The 23259-nt window shown below is 40.3% G+C and overlaps 1 protein-coding gene across 1 annotated transcript; it reads left to right on the forward strand.

Annotated features, from left to right (window-relative positions):
• The first annotated feature begins 239 nt into the window (after positions 1-239).
• Positions 240-23259, forward strand: LOC110502118. Its single transcript, XM_021579989.2, has 5 exons — positions 240-810; positions 4627-4947; positions 6555-6660; positions 6878-6923; positions 22518-23259. Exons 1-5 carry the CDS (start codon positions 747-749, stop codon positions 22614-22616), a joined length of 636 nt encoding a protein of 211 aa, XP_021435664.1. The 5' UTR covers positions 240-746; the 3' UTR covers positions 22617-23259.

A 23259-nucleotide genomic window follows, 5' to 3' on the forward strand; every position in this document is an offset into this window, starting at 1 on the left:
CCATTAAATGAAGAGTTGATGTGCTGCACACTTTTTTTAATAGCATCTTTTTAAATATTTGGGCTTGGGGAGGGTATCAAGTCAGGTCGAGTCATAAGGCTCAAGTCCAAGTCAAGTCATTGGTGTTAAAGTCAAAGTCGAGTTGCAAGTCATCATCTTTCTGCTGAATGGCCCCGCAGCAATGTTCCAACATCTAGTGGAAAGCCTTCCCAAAAGATTGGAGGTTGTTATAACAGCAAAGGGGGGACCAACTCTATATTAATGCCCATGATTTTGGAATGAGATGTTCGACGAACAGGTGTCCACACACAGGGTATTTGCATATGTCATACACTAACAAAATAACCAGAAATTGAAAGAAATGGTCATTCCTGGGTCAACTCATGAGTTGATCATGTGGTACGAATTCGACCAGTTACACCACTTCTTAACAGACAGTGATGGGGGATTCAATTAATTTGGATGTTTTGGATGTTAATTCCACTTTGAAATCAAACTCTGAGCACATAGTCAATCACTCAGTAATCGCTGCTGAATGGGTATGTGTGATGTCTCTGAGCTCCATGGTTGTGAGGTTTTAAACATCTCTGTGCTTCTCTCTAAGACGACCACTTCCTCGTTTCTCCGTCCTCCTCAGCCTGAACAGTGGTATGGTTCCTGGTTAGCTAGCTGTGGCACTGATCACTAACTCTAAAGTTCCACTCCACTCTGTCCGTCTCTCTCTGTCAGTCACGTCCAGGGTCTTCATGGCGACTCTCCTGTCCTGGGATTTGGTTTCTGTGGTCATCACGCTGTTCCTTGTCTACACAAGTAAGCTACAGTACTATGTGTGTGTTTGTGAGTGTGTGTGTGTGCGTGCGTGCATGTCTGTCTGCCTGCCAGCAATCCTGCCTATCTACCTACTTTTTTAGGGGGTAGATCAGCTTTAATATTGCAGATAGAGTGTAGCTTCAATCAATGTAATTGCCTGCATCATTTCCAATCCCCCATATATGTTTGCATTATATAATATATATATAGATTTTAAAATATATATTCCTTTATTATTTTCCCTTAACGCTACCATCCCTCCCCTAATTGGAGTAAACTAATGGACAACAACAATTAGGCTTCTACTTCCAGTTTATACATACTATATTAATTTTATGTACACAGTATATTTTACAATAGTTTTATTTTGTTTGTTTTAGTCCTATCCTTCAGCTCCACTCAGCCCCTCCCATCTATTGCTGAACACCATCCAGTTTTTATTTATATTTTCCATATATTTTTCAATTGTGCTGTGATGTTTCACAAAAGTTCTGAACCTTTCTATTCTCATTGATTCTACATATTGTAAGTTAAAGATAAACAATTTTGCTAAGAGTTTTACTATATTATTTATTGATTGACTAAAACTTTTTAAATCACCCAGCAGTGTAATTTGCAGAGTTAGCTCCAGGTAAATGCTGCAATTCTTCAGCCACTCCTGAACCTGCGACCAAAAACAAGCTACATATGGACAGTACCAAAATCTTCTAATGACTAACTATTCACAGAAAAATCTGCAGAGCTGGGATGGTTGTATCCTCCATATACAGTACCAGTCAAAAGTTTGAACACACCTACTCATTCAAAGGTTTGTATTTATTTTTACTATTTTTACATTGTAGAAAAATAGCGAAGACACCAAAACTATCAAATAACACAAATGAAATCATGTAGTAACCAAAAAAGTGTTAAACAAATCCAAATATATTTTAAATGTTTTATTCTTGAAAGTAGCCACCCTTTGCCTTGATGACAGCTTGCACACTCTTGGCATTCTCTCAACCAGCTTCACCTGGAATGCTTTTCCAACAGTCTTGAAGGAGTTCCCACATATACTGAGCACTTGTTGGCTGCTTTTCCTTCATTCTGCGGTCTAACTCATCCCAAACCATCTCAATTGGGTTGAGGTCGGGTGATTGTGGAGGCCAGGTCATCTGATGCAGCATTCCATCACACTCGTTCTTGGTCAAATAGCCCTTACATAGCCTGGAGGTTGTCCTGTTGAAAAATAAATGTTGCTGTGGTAGCCATGCTGGTTAAGTGTGCCTTGACATCTAAATAAATCACTGACAGTGTCACCAGCAAAGCACCCTAATGTCCATTGATCGTGTTTCTTGGTCCAAGCAAGTCTCTTCTTATTATCGGTGTCCTTTAGTAGTGTTTTTTTCAGCAATGCTACCATGAACGCCTGATTCACTCAGTCTCCTCTGAACAGTTGATTTTGAGATGTGTCTGTTACTTGAACTCTGTGAACCATTTATTTGGGCTGCAATTTCTGAGGCTGGTAACTCTAATGAACGTATCCTCTGCAGCAGAGGTAAATCTGGGTCTTCCTTTCCTGTGGCGGTCCTCATGAGAGCCAGTTTCCTCATAGTGCTTGATGGTTTTAGCGACTGCACTTGAAGAAGCGTTCAAAGTTGTTGAAATTTTACACATTGACTGACCTTCAAGTATTGATGGACTGCCGTTTCTCTTCGCTTATTTGAGCTGTTCTTTCCCTAATACTTGGTCTTTTACCAAATAGGGTTATCATCTGTATACCACCCCCACCTTGTCACAACACAACTGTGATAACATATTTTGATTTGTTTAACACCTTTTTGTTTACATATGATTCCATATGTGTTATTTCATGTCTTCACTATTATTCTACAATGTAGAAAACAGTCAAAATAAAGAAAAAGCCTTGAATGAGTAGGTGTGTCTGAACTTTTGACTGGTATGTATATAACATCGCATTATATTGAAAAACAAAGTTTTGAATCCAGTGTTGTTTTGTGTATCAGATCATAAACCATGTGCCATGGAATCGGTACATCGAAAATATATTTTCAACTATTTTGCAATCTATATGGCACAGCTGTACATTTTTTGGTCCTTAAATGAAACTGGTATACTTTTTTTATTTATCACAATTTTCTTTAGCCAATTTTGGTCTTTAATGCAGGGACCACAGATAAGTTCCTTATTTTCTCCCCCTTCCACTTGCCTCTTACATTTTTGCAGTAATGCTGCAATTAGTCAGTTGTAATTTTGAGTAGAGCAGACATTTCCATATATTTTTATTAGCTGCATGTGTAGCATAACTCCACCAGTCCTATTTATAATATCATTTACAAAGATAAAACCTATTTTATTTGTTTTTATCTGGTGGATTAAACTGAAATTGCAACCAACTTTTTATGGCTTGTTTTAAAAATAACAATATTTTAGAGATCATTTCATTTTCAAATAACCGAAAGTGAGAGGTTGTAATCTGAATAAAGGGAAAAAGGCCATTCTTGAACATGGGGTGAGACATTGTTATTAATCTGCTAGAGAACCAGTTCGGATTTAAGTATAACTTTTGTATGACTGAAGCCTTTAGTGAGAGGTCTAATGCTTTAATATTTCAACATTTCTGCCCTCCGAATTTATATTAATTATATAAATAGACCCATTTAATTTTATCTGGCTTGCCGTTTCAAAAAAAAATCACATTTAATATGTTTTGCTCATATAATTAAAAAACCAAGTCGCTAGGTGTAGACAAGCCATAAGGAAATAGGAAAACTGAGATATGAATAAATAGTTAATAAATAGTTAATAAATCATTAATCATGGGGATTTTTCAACAGACAGGTATTTTCCTTACCACCGTAACAAGATCTCGTCTTTTATTGCCAACTTTCTATTAAAATGTATTGTAGTGAGATAATTTCTTTCATTTGATATATGAATTCCGAGTATATCCACTTCACCATATCCACTTCACCACTTCACCATTTTATTGGCAAACTACACGGTAATGTAAAAGTCATGTTTTTAGTGATCCAATATGTAATATAATACACATCATAATTTGGTTGTAATCCAGAAAGGTTAGAAAAAGTATCTAGATCATCTATGAGGCTGTGGAAGGATCCAAAGTGTGGATTTAAAATAAAACATGAATAATCAGCAAAAAATGACACCTTCAATTATAAGCCCTGGATTTCTAGGCCTTTGATATTATTGTTAGAGCTAATTTAACAGCTAACATTTTGATAGTCATAATAAATATATATGCCAATAGTGGACAACCTTGTTTAACTCCTCTTGATGGATTAATACTTTCTGAGAAGTAGCCATTATTTACTATTTTACACCTGGAGTTACTATACATAACTTTAACCCATTTTATAAGAGCTTCTCCAAAATTGAAATATTCCATGCATTATAATGCCAGTCGTACTTTATCAAAAGCCTTTTCAAAGTCAGCTATGAATGAATACCAAGCCGGGTTTCCCAGATTATTCATAATGTTCTGTTGTTTACAGCACGTGTCTTATATTCTCTTCAATGTATTGTCCATGTAAAATTAGGATGAATAATATCCAAAAATACATTTTTAATTCTATGTGCTATGCACTTTGCTAGAATGTATGCATCACAACACTGTAGTGTAAGGGACCTCCACTTTTTTAAATGGACTGGATGTTTATATTTACCACTTGGGTCCTGTTTCAGTAATAATGAATTCAGACCTTCTTGTTTAATATCTGATCACCTTGTTGTCTATCTGCCTACCTGCCTGTCTGTCTGTAAACTTTGGCTTTGTTCTTTTCTCTCCCATAGAGTCAGCGACAAACATTAAAACAAATAAATCAGCTTCTTTGGGAGAAGATGTTTATTTGGTGTGCAATGAATCCATGACGAACACAACTAATCAAGTCATCTGGAGAAAGGACACTGTTCTTATTCTCTCTCATTCCAAGGGGAAAATAACTCACAGAAACTTCACCTCAGGCAGGATGCGTGCTGACTCTCTTACTCCTACAGAGCTTATTATATCTATTGTAGAGCTAACTGACACCGGGACCTACAACTGTACTGTCACAGATCAAAGAGGTGTTAAGACAATGGAGTGGAATTTGACTATCACAGATAACCTCATAGGTAAGGATTGTGATTTTCTGTTGATACTGTAACATGTGGAGAAGAAACCGTATTCTGTAACACTAGATATAAAGTAAAATACAATTTTGACATGAACAAAACTGCACAGGAATTGTGACATGAACAAAACTGCCCAGGAAAATCGTCAGTGTTCATATCCTGGTGTTAGCAGTTTTGGTGTTGATATGGTTTTGGTGTTACTTTCTGTTACTCTGAATGGACTGAACGCCGGCTGGTGTTGCTTTTTATGCTGTTGTAAAAAAATATCAGGGTGTCAAATTGGCCAGTACTACCTAATGTAGATTTTTCGGTGTAATATTTGTCGTTTTGATTCAGGTGTTAAATTTACTCTGTAAGTCTTAAATTAACACGCATTGGTGTAAAAGAACCCCAGTGTTGGTGTTAATAACCAGTGTTAAACCAGCATGCTCTATTGCAGTTAGATTTTTTTAAATGGTTTGTTTCACTATCTATGTTTTTGCATGTATATTGATTGATTAATTCATCTTATGCTTATATAAATAACATACATTTTTCTAAGATAATCCAATCTGTTAAATGGATTTATTACTCCCTTTACTGAAATGGTTGTTCTAGTATAGATGCTGAAGGTAGTCTCATATCTTAATCTTTTAAACTGAGCAGTCATTCTGAATGCAGGTTGCGGGTGAATACAATTCCACTGGTTAGCTATTTTTTTATTTAACCTTTATTTAACTTGGCAAGTCAGTTACAATGTCATTCTTATGTACAATGACAGCCTATGACAGCTATCCCCACTCTGGCTGGATTCCAATAGGAATTACACATCACTTCGCAAACCAGAATAATGTGACTTGCAGGCCTTTGTATTAGGTTAAAACTAGGCCCTCATATCTCATGAAGTACCTGTGGTATTGTGTTAAACAATTAGATTGTAATGATAACATTCACTTAGGATCTCACTTACTGAATGCCACAGCACTGAAAATGGATGAATGCAACAACCATGTCTTGTCACTAACAAAAACAGTCATGGGTGGTAACACTACATTTCACATTAAAAGGCACTCTGGGAAATATGCAAATAAGGCTTTACACTAAGCAGTGTGTTAATTTAACACTGAAAAGTGTGGACCCTTATAGACACAGGACCAGTGTTAATTTAACACTGGATAATTTGCTGTGAAGGTATCAGCTGTGAAGGTAACACCATAACAGTGTACCTTTAACACTGACCTTGTATAAATCTATTTCTAAAGTGTTAAATACAAGGTAGTAGGGAACACCATAACAGTGTACCTTCAACAAAGAGTTAGTGTAAAATGTTATGTTACAAAGTTTCGGTGTATAAAAGAGCAACACTTTGAAAACTGTGAATTCAACACTTTCTGGTGGTTCTCATATAAACACTTTTGAAGTGTTATATTGAACAGCCACAGTGTTCAAGTTACCAATCAAATGTTGTTGTGTGGACATTATTGTGATAATTATTGCAAACAATTAATATTGAATGTTATTCCCCCAATTTAATATATTGTTGTAAAGCAAAGGAATATGACACTCATTTTAGATCTTTGAGACTTGTCTGATAATCCCAATTTTTTTGTCTGTTTGACTTAACACAGATAATGCTGAACATGGCCTACAGATGTTGTTGGTCTTCACAATTCCATCTGCTATTGGAGGAGTGGCTCTGTGCATTGGTATCTGCTGTATGGTCTGGCTGTGTAGGTGAGTAACTCAAAGGGCTCCATCTGATCATTGGTCTATTATAGCACTATTATTTGGCATTTATTAAAAGGTCATTTCCGATTGAGCCGACATATGCAGCATTTACTGTGATAGTGGGCTTCACTAATGCTGAAAGAGTGCCTTTTAAAGGTGCAACGTCCAAAAAGCACGATTGGATTGAATCCCAGCCCTAATACATGTTACCTTGTTTCTGCAGGAAAATAAAAAAGGAACAGACAAGTCATTGTGAAAGGCGAGGAGAGGTCAGTAGCTGAAAGCACTTGATCATTTTACTAAACGGAATGGCTTCTCAACCTATGTTCGTCCTGCCCCCAGGACACCATTTCAGGTTTTCTAAAACTCATGTTTTTCACGTTTTCCTTACACACTAAAACCTTTACACATCCTACTTATGTTTATGTTGTTTTTAAAAAGTAAAGTACGTAAGGAGTTTTAGAAAATGGGAAATGTCATCCTGGGGGCTGGACGAACACAAGTTTGCACATCCTCTGCCTTTTTCTAAAACCGGGGATGTTGTCTTCTCTTAATCAGTTGAAAATTCATTATTATTCAACATGTCCCTACCTGGGATGGGAGCTCACAACCTCTTGGTTCACGGAATTCCAATCTTCCTGGTAGGCCAGGATGTCTGTGTCGATAATGGATTTCACTTGTAGTCCTACACTTTGGACATCAAAGTAAATCTCAGCTTTGTTAAAAAATACACTCAAGAAAAATTATTATATTTTTCATAGTGATTCAGGAGTAACATTAAAACAGAGTAATATGGCCCACCAACATTAGACAACTATACAGAAAACTTTAATATTGCTGAAATAAGTCAAAGAAATCAATGATGAGAGAATAGTCAGAATAACTGATAACTAAGGTCTCCATTCAATCTGTTATTGCTGAAACGTTACAGATTCTGCGATAGAAATCTAAAAGTAATATCCGATTGAGCCGAGATATGCAGCATTTACCGTGAATGGAGTCTCCAGGAACGCAGAAACATTGCCTTTAAAAGCTGCAATGCCTATGACCTTGATCGGATTATATTCTTGCCTAAAATAGCAGTGCAGATGGCACTATTTTGCTAAGTGCAGAGATGTTTTACAGGTAATGAATGTGTAGAAGAATGCTACAGTCTTTGTGGTGCAGCAGAAAGATCAGTGTACTTCACATTCAGAGGTTATGAGTTCAAATCAAAGGTGGAGTCATATTTTAGCTGAACAGCAATAACTCATGAAATTACACATGAAAACATCTCGTCACATGTGAAATGTCACGTGAAGTGTTCAAACAACTAATGTTTCCACATGATTTCACATGTGGAATGTCACTTGAAGTGTTCAAACAACTAATGTTTCCACATGATTTCACATGTGGAATGTCACTTGAAGTGTTCAAACAACTAATGTTTCCACATGATTTCACATGTGGAATGTCACGTGAAGTGTTCCAAAAACATGTTTCCACATTATTTTGCATGAAATGTCAAATATGAAGTGTTCCAGAAACACATTTTCACATGTGAAATTTCACGTTAACTTTCACGATAACATGGAACTACACAGTTGGCCATTGTTGTTAATTTTTAGATATTTTTTTTCATTTTACGGTAAATTTCTACAGTAATAGGATACTGCACTAGTGTTTTAGCTGTACAGCGATAACACATGAAATTACACATGGAAACATGATCACATGTGAAGTGTTTCAAAAACACGTTTTCACGTGAAATGTTGCGTTAAGTGTTCATAAAACAAATGTTTTCACATGATTTCACATGTGAAATGTCACGGGAAGTTTTCCAGAAACACGTTTTCACATGTGAAGGGTTACAAAAACACATGAAACGTGAAATTTCACTTGAAATAATTTGATTTCTCACTTGTGAAATCATATGATTTTATATGTAATATTTAATATTTAACATGAAACTACAAAGTTAGTCATTGATGTTAATTTAGTGATTTTCTGTCATTTTACAGTACATTTACGGTAATAGAATACTGTATTAGTTTTGCTATATATTTACTGTCAATTGCAATGCACTTGAGTAGGCTACTTTTTGGCCTGCAAATTAACTTGGCATGCCTCACTTGCATTTGCATTTAAACTTATATGATACTTTAGATGCGCTTATTATGTTATAGTAGGTTACCAGCTACTGAGTTGAAGTGAAAATAGTGGAAATAACCTTTTATGTATTTATACACCTGAACTGCATTTTGTCAGTAAATATAGAAAAATGAATTATATTCAGGAAGTACACAGAAATTATCATTCTAATTGCAAATAATTTCAATACCTGAAAGTTAGGAGTTGGAATTCGGTTTACTTTCTGAGTTGAATGAAACAAATGGAATTGACCTCAACATTGGTTAGCACACTTGGGACGCAACCACACCTGGGATTTGAATCACAACCTTTGAGATATAAGCAACCAGAATTTCCAGCTTCGCCACCAGGTCTGTGGCCAAAACAGAAATCGGCCAAAGATTTATTGGAAAGAACACATTTCTGCACTTTGCTAAAAGTTGCCCGAAATCAAGTCAATAATTGTGTAATTATCTGACCAAACCAAACTGAAAAGTAGCAGTACTCAGGGACACTTGACATTAAGGCATAGATTCAATCAGTTGTAACTGCATTAGAGCGGTCAAATCGGTGAGCAGCTGCTCGTGTGGTCATTGTGACGAAGCCACACCCATCCTTTCACACTTTAGAAGGTCAGGGGGCTGGAACATAATAATAAATTATTTGTAGACTGCAAATTCACTGCAAGAATCCCAAACAGATATAATATTTTACTAAAACATAATCATTTTAAACCATGCTTACATGTGTATACAACCACATACACGGCCTCAGAAAGTATTCACACCCCTTCACTTTTTCCACATGTTGTTGTGTTACAAAGTATCAAATCAAATTTTATTTGTCACATACACATGGTTAGCAGATGTTAATTGGAGTGTAGCGAAATGCTTGTGCTTCTAGTTCCGACCATGCAGTAATATCTAACAATTAATATAACCTAACAATTTCACAACAACTACCTTATCAACACAAGTGTAAAGGAATGAATAAGAATATGTACATAAAAATATATGAATGAGCGATGGCAGAACGGCATAGGCAAGATGCAGTAGATGGTATAGAGTACAGTATATACATATGAGATGAGTAATGTAGGGTATGTAAACATTATATAAAGTAGCATTGTTTAAAGTGGCTAGTGATACATTTATTACATCAAATTTTTATTATTAAAGTGGCTAGAGATGAGTCAGTATGTTGGCAGCAGCCACTCAATGTTGGTGATGGGTGTTTAACAGTCTGATGACCTTGAGATAGAAGCTGTATTTCAGTATCTCGGTTCCCGCTTTGATGCACCTGTACTGACCTCGCCTTCTGGATGATAGCGGGGTGAACAGGCAATGGCTCGGGTGGTTGTTGTCTTTGATGATCTTTTTGACCTTCCTGTGACATCGGGTGGTGTAGGTGTCTTGGAGGGCAGGTATTTTGCCCCCAGTGATGCATTGTGCAGACCTCACTACCCTCTGGAGAGCCTTACGGTTGTGGGCGGAGCAGTTGCCGTACCAGGCGGCCCAACAGGATGCTCTCGATTGTGCATCTGTAAAAGTTTGTGAGTGTTTTTGGTGACGAGCCACATTTCTTCAGCCTCCTGAGGTTGAAGAGGCGCTGCTGCGCCTTCTTCACTATGCTGTCTGTGTGGGTGGACCATTTCAGTTTGTCCGTGATGTGTACGCTGAGGAACTTAAAACTTCCACCTTCTCCACTACTGTCCCATCGGTGTGGATAGGGGGCTGCTCCCTCTGCTGTTTCCTGAAGTCAACGATAATCTCCTTTGTTTTGTTGACATTGAGTGTGAGGTTATTTTCCTGACACCACACTCCAAGGGTCCTCACCTCCTCCCTGTAGGCCATCTCGCCGTTGTTGATAATCAAGCCTACCACTGTAGTGTCGTCTGCAAACTTGATGATTGAGTTGAAGGCGTGCATGGCCATGCAGTCATGGGTGAACAGGGAGTACAGGAGAGGGCTGAGAACGCACCCTTGTGGGGCCCCAGTTTTGAGGATCAGTGGGGTGGAGATGTTGTACCTACCCTCACCACCTGGGGGCGGCCCGTCAGGAAGTCCGGGATCCAGTTGCACAGGGCGGGATACTATTGTGTTAAATGCTGAGCTGTAGTCGATGAACAGCATTCTTACATAGGTATTCCTCTTGCCAGATGGGTTAGGGCAGTGTGCAGTGTGCAGTGTGATTGCGATTGTGATTGCGTCATCTGTGGACCTATTGGGGCGGTAAGCAAATTGGAGTGGGTCTAGGGTGTCAGGTAGGGTGGAGGTGATATGGTCCTTGACTAGTCTCTCAAAGCACTTCATGATGACTGAAGTGAGTGCTACAGGGCGATAGTCATTTAGCTCAGTTACCTTCGCTTTCCTAGGAACAGGAACAATGATGGCCCTCTTGAAGCATGTGGGAACAGCAGACTGGGATAAGGATTGATTGAATATGTCCGTAAACATACCAGCCAGCTGGTCTGCGCATGCTCTGAGGACGCGGCCGGGGATGCCGTCTGGGCCGGCAGCCTTGCGAGGGTTAAAGCGCTTAAACGTTTTACTCACATTGACTGCAGTGAAGGAGAGGCCACAGGTTTTGATAGCGGGCCGTGTCAGTGGCACTGTGTTGTCCTCAAAGCGAGCAAAGAAGTTGTTTAGCTTGTCTGGGAGCAAGACATCATGGTCCGCGACTGGGCTGGTTTTCCTTTTGTAGCCGTTATTGACTGTAGACCCTGCCACATACCTCTCGTGTCTGAGCCGTTGAATTGCGACTCTACTTTGTCTCTATACTTTACGCTTAGCTTGATTGATTGCCTTGCGGAGGGAATAGCTACACTGTTTGTATTCAGTCATGTTTACAGTCACCTTGCCCTGATTAAAAGCAGTGGTTCACGCTTTCACTTTTGCTCGAATGCGGCTATAAATCCACGGTTTCTGGTTGGGGAATGTTTAAATAGACGCTGTGGGTACAACATCACCAATGCACTTGCTAATAAACTTGCTCACCGAATCAGTGTATTAATCAATAATATTGTCCGACGCTATACGGACCATATCCCAGTCCATGTGATCGAAGCGATCTTGAAGCGTGGATTCCGATTGGTCGGGCCAGCGTTGAACAGACCTGAGCACAGGCGCTTCCTGTTTTAGTTTATGTCTATAGGCTGGGAGCAAAAAAATGGAGTCGTGGTCAGATTTTCCGAAAGGGGGGGGGGGGGCTTTACAGTATATGCATCACAGAAGTTAGAAAAACAATGGTCCAGGGTTTTGCCAGTCCGGGTCGCGCATTCGATATGCTGATCAAATTTATGGAGCCTTGTTTTCATATTAGCCTCGTTAAAATCCCCAGCTACAATAAATGCATCCTCAGGATATGTGGTTTCCAGTTTACATAGTGTCAAATTATGCATGACTGTGATTATGATCTAAAATAATTATCTTGGTAGATAATGCGGTCAAGTGAACAAAAGGACTTGAGTTCCTGTATGTTGTTATGATCACACCACGTCTCATTAATCATAAGGTATAAGGTATACATCCCCGCCCTTCTTCTTACCAGAGAGATGATTGTTTCTGTCTGCGTGATGCGTGAAGAAGCCGGGTGGCTGTACCGACTCTGATGACGTATCCCTGAGTGAGCCATGTTTCCATGAAACAAAGAACGTTACAATCTCTGATGTTTCTCTGGAAGGCAACCCTTGCTCCGATTTCGTCTACCTTGTTGTCAAGAAACTGGACATTGTTGAGTAGTATGCTCGGGAGCGATGCGCGATGCGCCCGTCTATGGAGCCTGACCAGAAGACCGCTCCGTCTGCCACTTCTGCGGCGCCGTTGTTTTGGGTCGCCGGCTGGGATCCGATCTATTGTCCTGGATGGTGGACCAAACAGAGGATCTGATTCGGGAAAGTCGTATTCCTGGTCGTAGTGTTGGTGAGTTGACGTTGCTCTTATATCCAATAGTTCCTCCCGACTGTATGTAATAAAAACCTAATATCCTGGGGTAACAATGTAATAAATAAATCATAAAAAAACAAAATACTGTATAGTTTCCTAGGAACGCGAAGCGAGGCGGCCATCTCTGTCGGCGCCGGAAGTTTGTATGTCATTGTATTTTTCTCAACAATCTGCACAAAATACTCGAATGACAAGGTGGAAGAAAAAATCTAACATTTGAAAATAAAAATGTTTTCTATACAGTACCAGTCAAATGTTTGGACACACCTAGTCATTACAGGGTTTTTCTTTATTTGTACTATTTTCTAAATTGTAGAATAACAGTGAAGACATCAAAACTATGTAATAACACATATGCAATCATGTAGTAACCAAAAAGGGTTAAACAAATCATTTATTTTGTATTTGAGATTCTTCAAAGTAGCCACCCTTTGCCAGCTTTGCACACTCCTGGCATTCTCTCAACCAGCTTCATGAGGTGGAAGGCATTTCAATTCAATTAACAGGTGTACCTTGTTAAACGTTCATTTGTGGAATTTATTTCCTTCTTAAAGCGTTTGAGCCAATCAGTTGTGTTGTGACAAGGTAGGGGTGGAATACAGAAGATAGCCCTATTTGGTAAAAGACCAAGTCCATATGTAACGATGTGTGCTGAGAGTCGGGAAGCAAGTTCAGAGAGTGAGTGTTTTAGCAAATAAATGAAAACATAATACAAAACAAGAAACACGAACAATGCACAGACAAGAAACTGAAACAGAAACAATGACACCTGGGGAAGGAAACAAAGGAGTGACATATATAGGGTAGGCAATCAAGGAGGTGATGGAGTCCAGGTGAGTGTCATAATGCGCATAACGATGGTGACAGGTGTGCGCCATAACGAACAGCCTGGTGACCTAGAGGCCAGAGAGGGAGCACACCTGACACCATATTATGGCAAGAACAGCTCAAATAAGAAAAGATAAACGACAGTCCATCATTACTTGAAGACATGAAGGTCAGTCAATTGGGAACATTTCAAGAACTTTGAACGTTTCTTCAAGTGCAGTCACAAAAACCATCAAGCTCTATGATGAAACTGGCTCTCACGAGGACCGCCACAGGAAAGGAAAACACAAAGTTAACTCTGCTGTAGAGGATAAGTTCATTAGAGTTACCAGCCTCAGAAATTGCACCTGATATAAATGCTAACAGACACATCTCAACATCAACTGTTCAGAGGAGACTGTGTGAATCAGGCCTTCATGGTCGAATTGCTGCAAAGAAACCACTACTTAAGGACACCAATAAGAATAATAGACCTGCTTGGGTCAAGAAACACAAGCAATGGACATTAGACCGGTGGAAATCTGTCCTTTGGTCTGATGAGTCCAAATTTGACAATTTTGGTTCCAACCGATGTGTCTGTGAGACGCAGAGTAGGTGAACAGATGATCTCTCCTTCATGACTGTTTGAAAAGCATTCACTGGGAAACTGGTTGAGAGAATGCCAAGAGTGTGCAAAGCTGTCATCAAGGCAAAGGGTGGCTACTTTGAAGAATCTAAAATATCAAATATATTAGGATTTGTTTAACACTTTTTTGGTTAATACATGATGCCTTGTGTTATTTCATAGTTTTGAAGTCTTCACTATTATTCTACAATGTAGAAAATTGAAAAACAATTAATAAAATGGAATTAGTTGGTGCGTCCAAACTTGACTGTTACTGTATGTATAATTTATAATTCCAAAAATAGATGTAGCAACTACAGATTGCACCTTTAAGTCTATCAAAAGTGTGCAAGTTTGAGAACGTGTCCATTAGGCTCACGCTCCAGATCCCAATCACGTGAATTCTAATCACCTGTTCACACACCTGTATGTCATTATCACACACTATTTAGTTCAGTTCTTTGCACCCCATCACTGTGAGGTATTGTTTGTTTTGTGAAGCAAGTATTTCAGAGTGCTGGTTTTCCCGTGATGTAGTCCTCCAGTGTATGATAGTTTTTGCTTGCCTCACTAACAATGCTAGCCTTTACCCTGCCTGTACTGTTACCCTTTTGAACCCCCTGTGTATGACCTTCTGCCTGCCCCTGGATCAAACCTTCCTCCTCCTGTGGTCCTTTGCAGTAAACATGCTGCGCCCTGCGCTTGAAACCTCACCAAAAAACAACAGCGGAGCTGCAGCTATGTCTGGCCCGACAAGAGGAACGAATCGATGCGCTCTGCGACCTCCTTTGCCAGTCCATTCATGCTTCACCCATATCAGGTGCCACAGCCTCCTCTCGTTCATCTCCCCCATATCCATGCCTAATATGTCAAGGATTTATCATGCAGTGTAACCTGTACATAGACCATCACCCCGCTGACAAAGACAGGGTGGACTTTATCACCTACTCACAGGCAAAGCTCTGGATTGGGTCACAGCCCTATGGGCCGCTCAAAGTTGTGATCTGTCCTCTGAATCACGTTTCCACGCCCTCTTCAAGGAGCTGTTCGACCATTCAGTTTCAGGTCGTCACACTGGGGACCTGTTATGTGAGCTGTGACAGGGCCGTTGCTCCACCACTGAGTATGCCCTTGAGTTCCTAGCTCTCCTTACAGTCTACCGGAGGGGTCTTATTCGGGAGTTACAGACCGAGCTGGCATGCAGAGGTTTAGCTTCTTTGGGATAGGGGTTGGTATTTTGACATCCAGATGAAAAGCGTGCCCAAAGTAAACTGCCTGGTACTCAGGCCCAGAAGCTAGGATATGCATATATTGGTAGATTTGGATAGAAAACACTAAGGCTTCTAGAATCGTTAAAATAATGTCTGTGAGTATAACAGAACTGAAATGGCAGGCGAAACCCCGAGGACAAACCATCCCCCCCAAAACAATGAATCCTACCACTGATTTCAATGGCTGGCACTTTTATAATAGGGCGAAATCGTGCCCGATTGCAGTTCCTAGGGCTTCCACTAGATGTCAACAGTCTTTAGAAAGAGTAAATGAGAAAATGAGCCAGAAATGGTTGTTTTTCTAGGTGGCTCCCATTTTGGCTGTAGTGTTTCCAAGCGCGTGAATGAGAGTGCGTTATTTGATATTTTTCTCCGGTAAAGACAATAACGATTCTCTGTCTTCAATTTGATTGTTTATTTGCATATTAGGGTACCTAAGATTTGATTCTAAACGTTGATTGACTTGTTTGGATAAGTTTATTGGTAACGTTTGGGATTAATTTTGTATGCATTTTGAAGGAGGGAAAACGAGTGGATTATTGACTGAAGCGCGCCAGCTAAACTGAGTTTTTATGGATATAAAGAAGGAATTTATCGAACAAAAGGACCATTTATAATGTAACTGGGACATTTTGGAGTGCCAACAGAAGATCTTCAAAGCTAAGGCATATATTATATCGCTATTTCTGACATTCGTTTTGATACTCCCTAGTTGAAAATGATTTGTTATGCATTTGTGTGCTGGGTGCTGTCCTCAGATAATCACATGGTTTGCTTTCGCCGTAAAGCCTTTTTGAAATATGCCATTAACAACCAGTTAAGCTTTATTTTGATGTATTGCACTTGTGATTTCATGAAAGTTTAATATTTATAGTAATTTAAGTTGAATTTGGCGCTCTGCAATTTCGCTAGTGACCCACTGATCTGCATTAAGTTAACAGACCTAAACCAATACATCCAGATGTCCATATCCATTGACAACCTGCTAGTGGACCGCAGACCTATACAGTCGTCCATGGCCTTCGAGTTTTCCAAACCCTTCTCTCGTCCACCAAGGTCCAATATCCCCGAACCCATGCAACTCGGGCACACCCCTCTAACGCCTGCTGAGAGACACTGGAGGTTATGTGAACCTGTGCATCTATTGTGGAGAGAGTAACCACCTACTCAATAGCTGTCTGATTCGCCCCCCCACGAAGCGGTGACCACAACCCCTCCACTTCCGCCCGGGTGAGCAACTCTACGTTTTTGAACATTACCAAAAGGCAGTTTGGGATCCCGGCTATTCTTTCTGCTATTGGGGTCACTCAGTTTGTGGAGGGACTTGGGAGCTGCAGGAAATTTCATTGACGAACAATTGGCACAACACTTATGAGTCAAGCTAATCCCCGTTAATCCTCCCTTTAGGACTAATGCGCTGGACGGACAACCTCTCGGAACTGGTCTTGTGACTCACATGACTGAAAGTTTCACCCTTCAGATTTGCCTCCTTCACTCTGAGGTCAATCAGTTAAAACAGGTCAACATTAAACTTCTTACGGCTGCTGTCCCTGTACAGGGATCAACATCAGCGGACATCAGCGGAAATTTCAGAGTGACAACTAATAGTACTCAATACAACTCAAACTTTCATTAAAACACACATGCAGGGTACTCAACTAAAGCTACACTCGTTGTGAATCTAGCCAACATGTCAGATTTTTAAAAAGCTTTTCGTCGAAAGCATGAGAAGCTATTATCTGATAGCATGCAACCCCCGAAATACCCAAAGGGGACGTAAACAAAATAATTAGCGTAGCCGGCGCTACACAAAACGCATAAATAAAATATAAAACATTCATTACCTTTGACGAGCTTCTTTGTTGGCACTCCTATATGTCCCATAAACATCACAATTGGGTCGTTTTTTCGATTAAATCCGTCCATGTATACCCAAAATGTCCATTTATGAAGCCCGTCTGATCCATGAAAAAGCACCGTTCCAAAACACACCGTCATTTTTTTAAATTAAAAAGGTTACCTATAAACTTTGACAAAACACTTCAAACTACTTTTGTAATCCAACTTTAGGTATTAGTAAACGTTAATAATCGATCAAATTGATCACGGGGTGATCTGTATTCAATAGCAGCACGTTTTGAAATCATGGTCCACATTCTCTCTTTCATAACTTCCTCTGGTGTGCTCGACGACAGGAAGTGCCTATTCCTCATTTTACCAAGAATTAATTTAAAATCAATTGACAGTACTGGCGACATCGTGTGGAAGCTGTAGGTAAACAGGGCCCTATCTATTTTCCCTTGCCATAGACAATACAGAGACTGGCGGAGGGATATTTTTTTATTTTTTTTTGTGAACAGTTTTCCTTGGGATTTTTCCTGCTAAACACGTTCTGTTATAGTCACAGACATGATTTAACCAGTTGTATAAACTTCAGAGTGTTTTCTATCCACACATACTAATCATATGCATATACTATATTCCTGGTATGAGTAGCAGGACGTTGAAATGTTGCTTGATTTTTAACAAAAAGCTGCAAAAATTTGCAGCCTCTTTAACAGGTCAATGCCGCAGGGCCAGACGATTACCAGGACGTGTACTCCGAGCATGCACTGACCAACTGGCAAGTGTCTTCACTGACATTTTCAACCTGTCCCTGACTGAGTCTGTAATACCAACATGTTTCAAGCAGACCACCAAAGACCCTGTGCCCATGAACACTAAGGTAACCTACCAAAATGACTGCAGACCCGTAGCACTCATGTCTGTAGCTATGAAGTGCTTTGAAAGGCTGGTAATGGCTCACATCAACACCATTATCCCAGAAATCCTAGACCCACTCCAATTTGCATACCACCCAAAAGATCCACAGATGATGCAATCTTTATTGCACTCCACACTGCCCTTTCCCACCTGGACAAAAGGAACACTTATGTGAGAATGCTATTCATTGACTACAGCTCAGCATTCAACACCATAGTGCCCTCATAGCTCATCGCTAAGGACCCTGGGACTAAACACCTCCCTTTTCAACTGGATCCTGGACTTCTGACAGGCAGCCCCCAGGTGATAAGGGAAGGTAACAACACATCTGCCAAGCTGATCCTCAACACAGGGGCCCCTCAGGGGTGTGTGCTCAGTCCCCTCCCGTACTCCCTGTTCACCCATGACTGCATGGCCAGGCACCACTCCAACATCATCATTAAGTTTGCAGGCGACACAACATTGGTAGGCCTGATCACTGACAACGATGAGACAGCGTATAGGGAGAAGGTCAGAGACATGGCCGTGTGGTGCCGGGGCAACAACCTCTCCCTCAACGTGATCAAGACAAAGGAGATGAGTGTGGACTACAGGAAAAGGAGGACAGAGCACGCCCCCATTCTCATCGACGGGGCTGTAGTGGAGCAGGTTGAGAGCTTCAAGTTCCTTGGCATCCACATCACCAACAAACTAACATGATCCAAACACACCAAGACAGTTGTGAAGAGGGCATGACAAAACCTATTCCCCCTCAGGAGACTGAAAAGATTTGGCATGGGTCCTCAGATCCTCAAAATATTCTACAGCTGCACTGGTTGCATCACTGCCTGGTATGGAAACTGCTCGGCCTCCAATCGAAAGGCACTACAGAGGGTAGTGCGTACGGCCCAGTATATCACCAGGGCCAAGACTCCTGCCAATCCAGGACCTCTATACCAGGCAGTGTCAGAGGAAGGCCCTAAAAATGATCAAAGACTCCAGACACCCTAGTCATAGACTGTTCTCTCTGCTACCGAACGGCAAGCGGTACCAGAGCACCAAGTCTAGGTCCAAAAGGCTTCTGAACAGCTTCTATCCCCAAGCCATAAGACTCCTGAACAGTTCATCAAATGGCTACCCAGACTATTTCCATTGCCCCTTTCCCCCACCCCCTCTTTTACGCTGCTGCTACTCTCTGTTTATTATCCATGCATAGTCACTTTACCTCTACCTACATGTACATATTACCTCGACCAACCGGTGCCCCCGCACATTGTCTCTGTAACGGTACCCCCTGTATATAGCCTCGCTACTTTTATTTTACTGCTGCTCTTTAACAATTTTTTATTTTTTTTATTATACAATTTTTTATTTAAGATACTGTTGTGAAGAAGTTTAAAGCCGGATTTGGATACAAAAAGATTTCCCAAGCTTTAAACATCCCAAGGAGCACTGTGCAAGCGATAATATTGAAATGGAAGGAGTATCAGACCACTGCAAATCTACCAAGACCTGGCCGTCCCTCTAAACTTTCAGCTCATACAAGGAGAAGACTGATCAGAGATGCAGCCAAGAGGCCCATGATCACTCTGGATGAACTGCAGAGATCTACAGCTGAGGTGGGAGACTCTGTCCATAGGACAACAATCAGTTGTATATTGCACAAATCTGGCCTTTATGGAAGAGTGGCAAGAAGAAAGCCATTTCTTAAAAATATCCATAAAAAGTGTCGTTTAAAGTTTGCCACAAGCCACCTGGGAGACACACCAAACATGTGGAAGAAGGTGCTCTGGTCAGATGAAACCAAAATTGAACTTTTTGGCAACAATGCAAAACATTATGTTTGGCGTAAAAGCAACACAGCTGAACACACCATCCCCACTGTCAAACATGGTGGTGGCAGCATCATGGTTTGGGCCTGCTTTTCTTCAGCAGGGACAGGGAAGATGGTTAAAATTGATGGGAAGATGGATGGAGCCAAATACAGGACCATTCTGGAAGAAAACCTGATGGAGTCTGCAAAAGACCTGAGACTGGGACAGAGATTTGTCTTCCAACAAGACAATGATCCAAAACATAAAGCAAAATCTACAATGGAATGGTTAAAAAATAAACATATCCAGGTGTTAGAATGGCCAAGTCAAAGTCCGGACCTGAATCCAATCGAGAATCTGTGGAAAGAACTGAAAACTGCTGTTCACAAATGCTCTCCATCCAACCTCACTGAGCTCGAGCTGTTTTGCAAGGAGGAATGGGAAAAAATTTCAGTCTCTCGATGTGCAAAACTGATAGAGACATACCCCAAGCGACTTACAGCTGTAATCACAGCAAAAGGTGGCGCTACAAAGTATTAACTTAAGGGGGCTGAATAATTTTGCACGCCCAATTTTTCAGTTTTTGATTTGTTAAAAAAGTTTGAAATATCCAATAAATGTCGTTCCACTTCATGATTGTGTCCCACTTGTTGTTGATTCTTCACAAAAAAATACATTTTTATATCTTTATGTTTGAAGCCTGAAATGTGGCAAAAGGTCGCAAAGTTCAAGGGGGCCGAATACTTTCGCAAGGCACTGTAAGTATTTCAGTGTAAGTTCTACCTGCACCTATTGTATTCGGCGCACGTGACATACAATTTTATTTGTCCGCTAGAATCTACCCCTAAGTGTGCATAAATGCTGTCGGGATTTGAACTTGCAACCTTTTGGCCTGGGGTGTATTAATGTTTCAGCAGTTTCTTCAGATGGTTACTTTTATAGCAGCCACATAACAACAGCAGTCTTTGGATTTTATATGGCGGTTGGCAACCAACTTTACGGTGCATTAACACCACCAACTGGACTTGAGTATGGACCTCAGTTCATCTTTCAATCATCCATATGGGTATACGCTCCTAAACACCAATGAGGAGATGGGAGAGGCGGGACTTGCAGTGCGTCAAGCGTCTCAAATAAAACCACGTTCTATTTTAGTGCCTGGCTACGCAGACGCTTGCGATCAGCGTGGGTGCAATGACTGAATAACATGTATGTGTAAAGGTATTTTGCAAAGCTCGCGCACCCGGTGCTCGAGCACCCGACGGAAACGATGTGGTCAGTATGTTAGTAAACTCACTTCAATCATGCAGTACAGTGTACAGTCAAAAAGCAGTTTAGCAGTTACACTGGCGGGTCCCGGTGGCAATAAATTAATTAAACCAAAAGCTTACATTGACTTGGAAGAGTTCCAGTGTTGGATAGCCATAACCAGCTAGCTAACATAGCATCCCTCTCTGTTTGAGCTGGGGTGTTTGATAAGGCTAAGCTAGAAAGCTGCATTCGCTATCTAAGTAAGTGAAAGTGAAAAAATACATCAAAACATAGCTAGCTCGCTCTCTCTCACTTTTGCTCTTGCTTCTCCTTCATTTTTTAAGAAATGTATTTGTTCATAACTGTTCAACTATTGTCTTTCTATCCCGTTGAGTCAACTACTCACCACATTTTATGCACTGCAGTGTTAGCTAGTACTAGATTCATTCTCTAATCCTTTGACAACATGTGGACAACATGTCAGTTCATGCTGCAAGAGCTCTGATAGGTTGGAGGACGTCTTCCGAAAGTTGTCAAAATTACTGTATAGGGGATGAGGGATGGGGATGAGAACCATGACCCTCCTAGGTTTTGTATTCAAGTCAATGTAACCAGAGGTAGATGGAAACTAGTGTTCCCCCGGCTCCACCATGATATTCTTCTTGGTATTGAACAAGAAGTTAAGTCCCAATTGTCATCACAGTTCAAGATTTTACAGTAATTTAAATCAGAATACAGTAGCATACTGTTAATTTAAAGGAATAACACCTTCATGTTTTTGTATATATTTACTTTATTTTTACTGCAACTTTAGGAAAAGCGCAGAAATGTGTTGTTGCCAATAAATATATACTCTATCACCATTATGCCCACAGACCTGGTGGCACAGCTGGAACTTCAGGTAGTTCACAACCAAGAAGTTGTTAGTTCAAATCCTGGTTGAGTCCCAAGTAAACATTATACAGCAGCATACTGTCCTTCAGTATTAACACCTTAGTTTAGCTGTAAAAATAGTGTCTAACTCATGGGATCATATGTTGAAATTTTGCCTCCCATTTTGTCATGTGGTTTATTTCACATGAGATCATGTACTAAGATGTTGTCATGTGTAGTTTTGTTATCACATGTTGCTTTATATGTCGTCATGTTTCTTCACGTTGTCACATTAACTTCTCTTTTTGTCTTACATCTTTTAACTCCCTCCTTTCATCCCCCCTTTTCACCTCTCATCTAACTCTTATCTTCTCTCCTTCTTTCCTTCACTCCTCTCTTCTGCTCACCTCTCTTCTCTCCCCTATAGGAGAGCAATGCCCCATCTCAAGGTCACACTGTCCGAAGAGCACAACGCCAGCGGAGTCAGTACTTCGAAAGATTCAACTCAGTCTACGGACATTACTGAACACATCAGAAGTTGAATCAATAACAAATCAATCCCCTCCCGTTTTGGTAAAAATCTGAGGGATGGGACTGGAGAAATGTAACCACTCTCAAATTCCTGGACAGAGCTATGGATGCAAGAACTGATTATATAACAATTATAGTTTTTGCCATGTTTTGAGGCACCATGTTTGTTTACATTTAGTTTGTTTGTAAACATTGGAGTAAAACATGCTTATATATTGGGTTCTGACAGGGTAAAACAGCTGAACTAAGTTCATGAGGCATTTATAAGTTATATTCTTCAAGAATCAATGGGTACATATCACAAATTTATAAATTGACAAAGCTACTTCAGATTTTCCTTATAAAGTGAATTCACCTATACCTCATAAAGACCTTACTTCATGTAAATTAATTAGGAATGTGTGTAAACCTACTCTCTCCTCTGGCTATGGAATTACACTCAAATGTACAGTAAGTGTCACGGCCGATGAAAGTGGACCAAGGTGCAGCGTGGTGAGCATTCATTTTCCTTTTTATTTAAAATGTTGCCAACAAAACAACAAACGAAAGCCACAACCATGCCGCTTACAGGGCTTTAGTGCCACAAACAAAGTTAACTACCCACACTGAAGGAGGGAAAAAGGGCTACCTAAGTATGA

The sequence above is a fragment of the Oncorhynchus mykiss genome, chromosome 22 (assembly GCF_013265735.2).
Source record: "Oncorhynchus mykiss isolate Arlee chromosome 22, USDA_OmykA_1.1, whole genome shotgun sequence".
Taxonomy (NCBI): Eukaryota; Metazoa; Chordata; class Actinopteri; order Salmoniformes; family Salmonidae; genus Oncorhynchus; species Oncorhynchus mykiss.

What these genes read in the sequence shown, in the direction of transcription:
- LOC110502118 (XM_021579989.2), top strand. Translation starts at nt 747, where the DNA reads ATGGCGACTCTCCTGTCCTGGGATTTGGTTTCTGTGGTCATCACGCTG. An exon ending in TATCACAGATAACCTCATAG is followed by an intron (nt 4,948 to 6,554) that starts GTAAGGATTGTG and finishes GACTTAACACAG; the next exon opens with ATAATGCTGAACATGGCCTA. An exon ending in TGTATGGTCTGGCTGTGTAG is followed by an intron (nt 6,661 to 6,877) that starts GTGAGTAACTCA and finishes TTGTTTCTGCAG; the next exon opens with GAAAATAAAAAAGGAACAGA.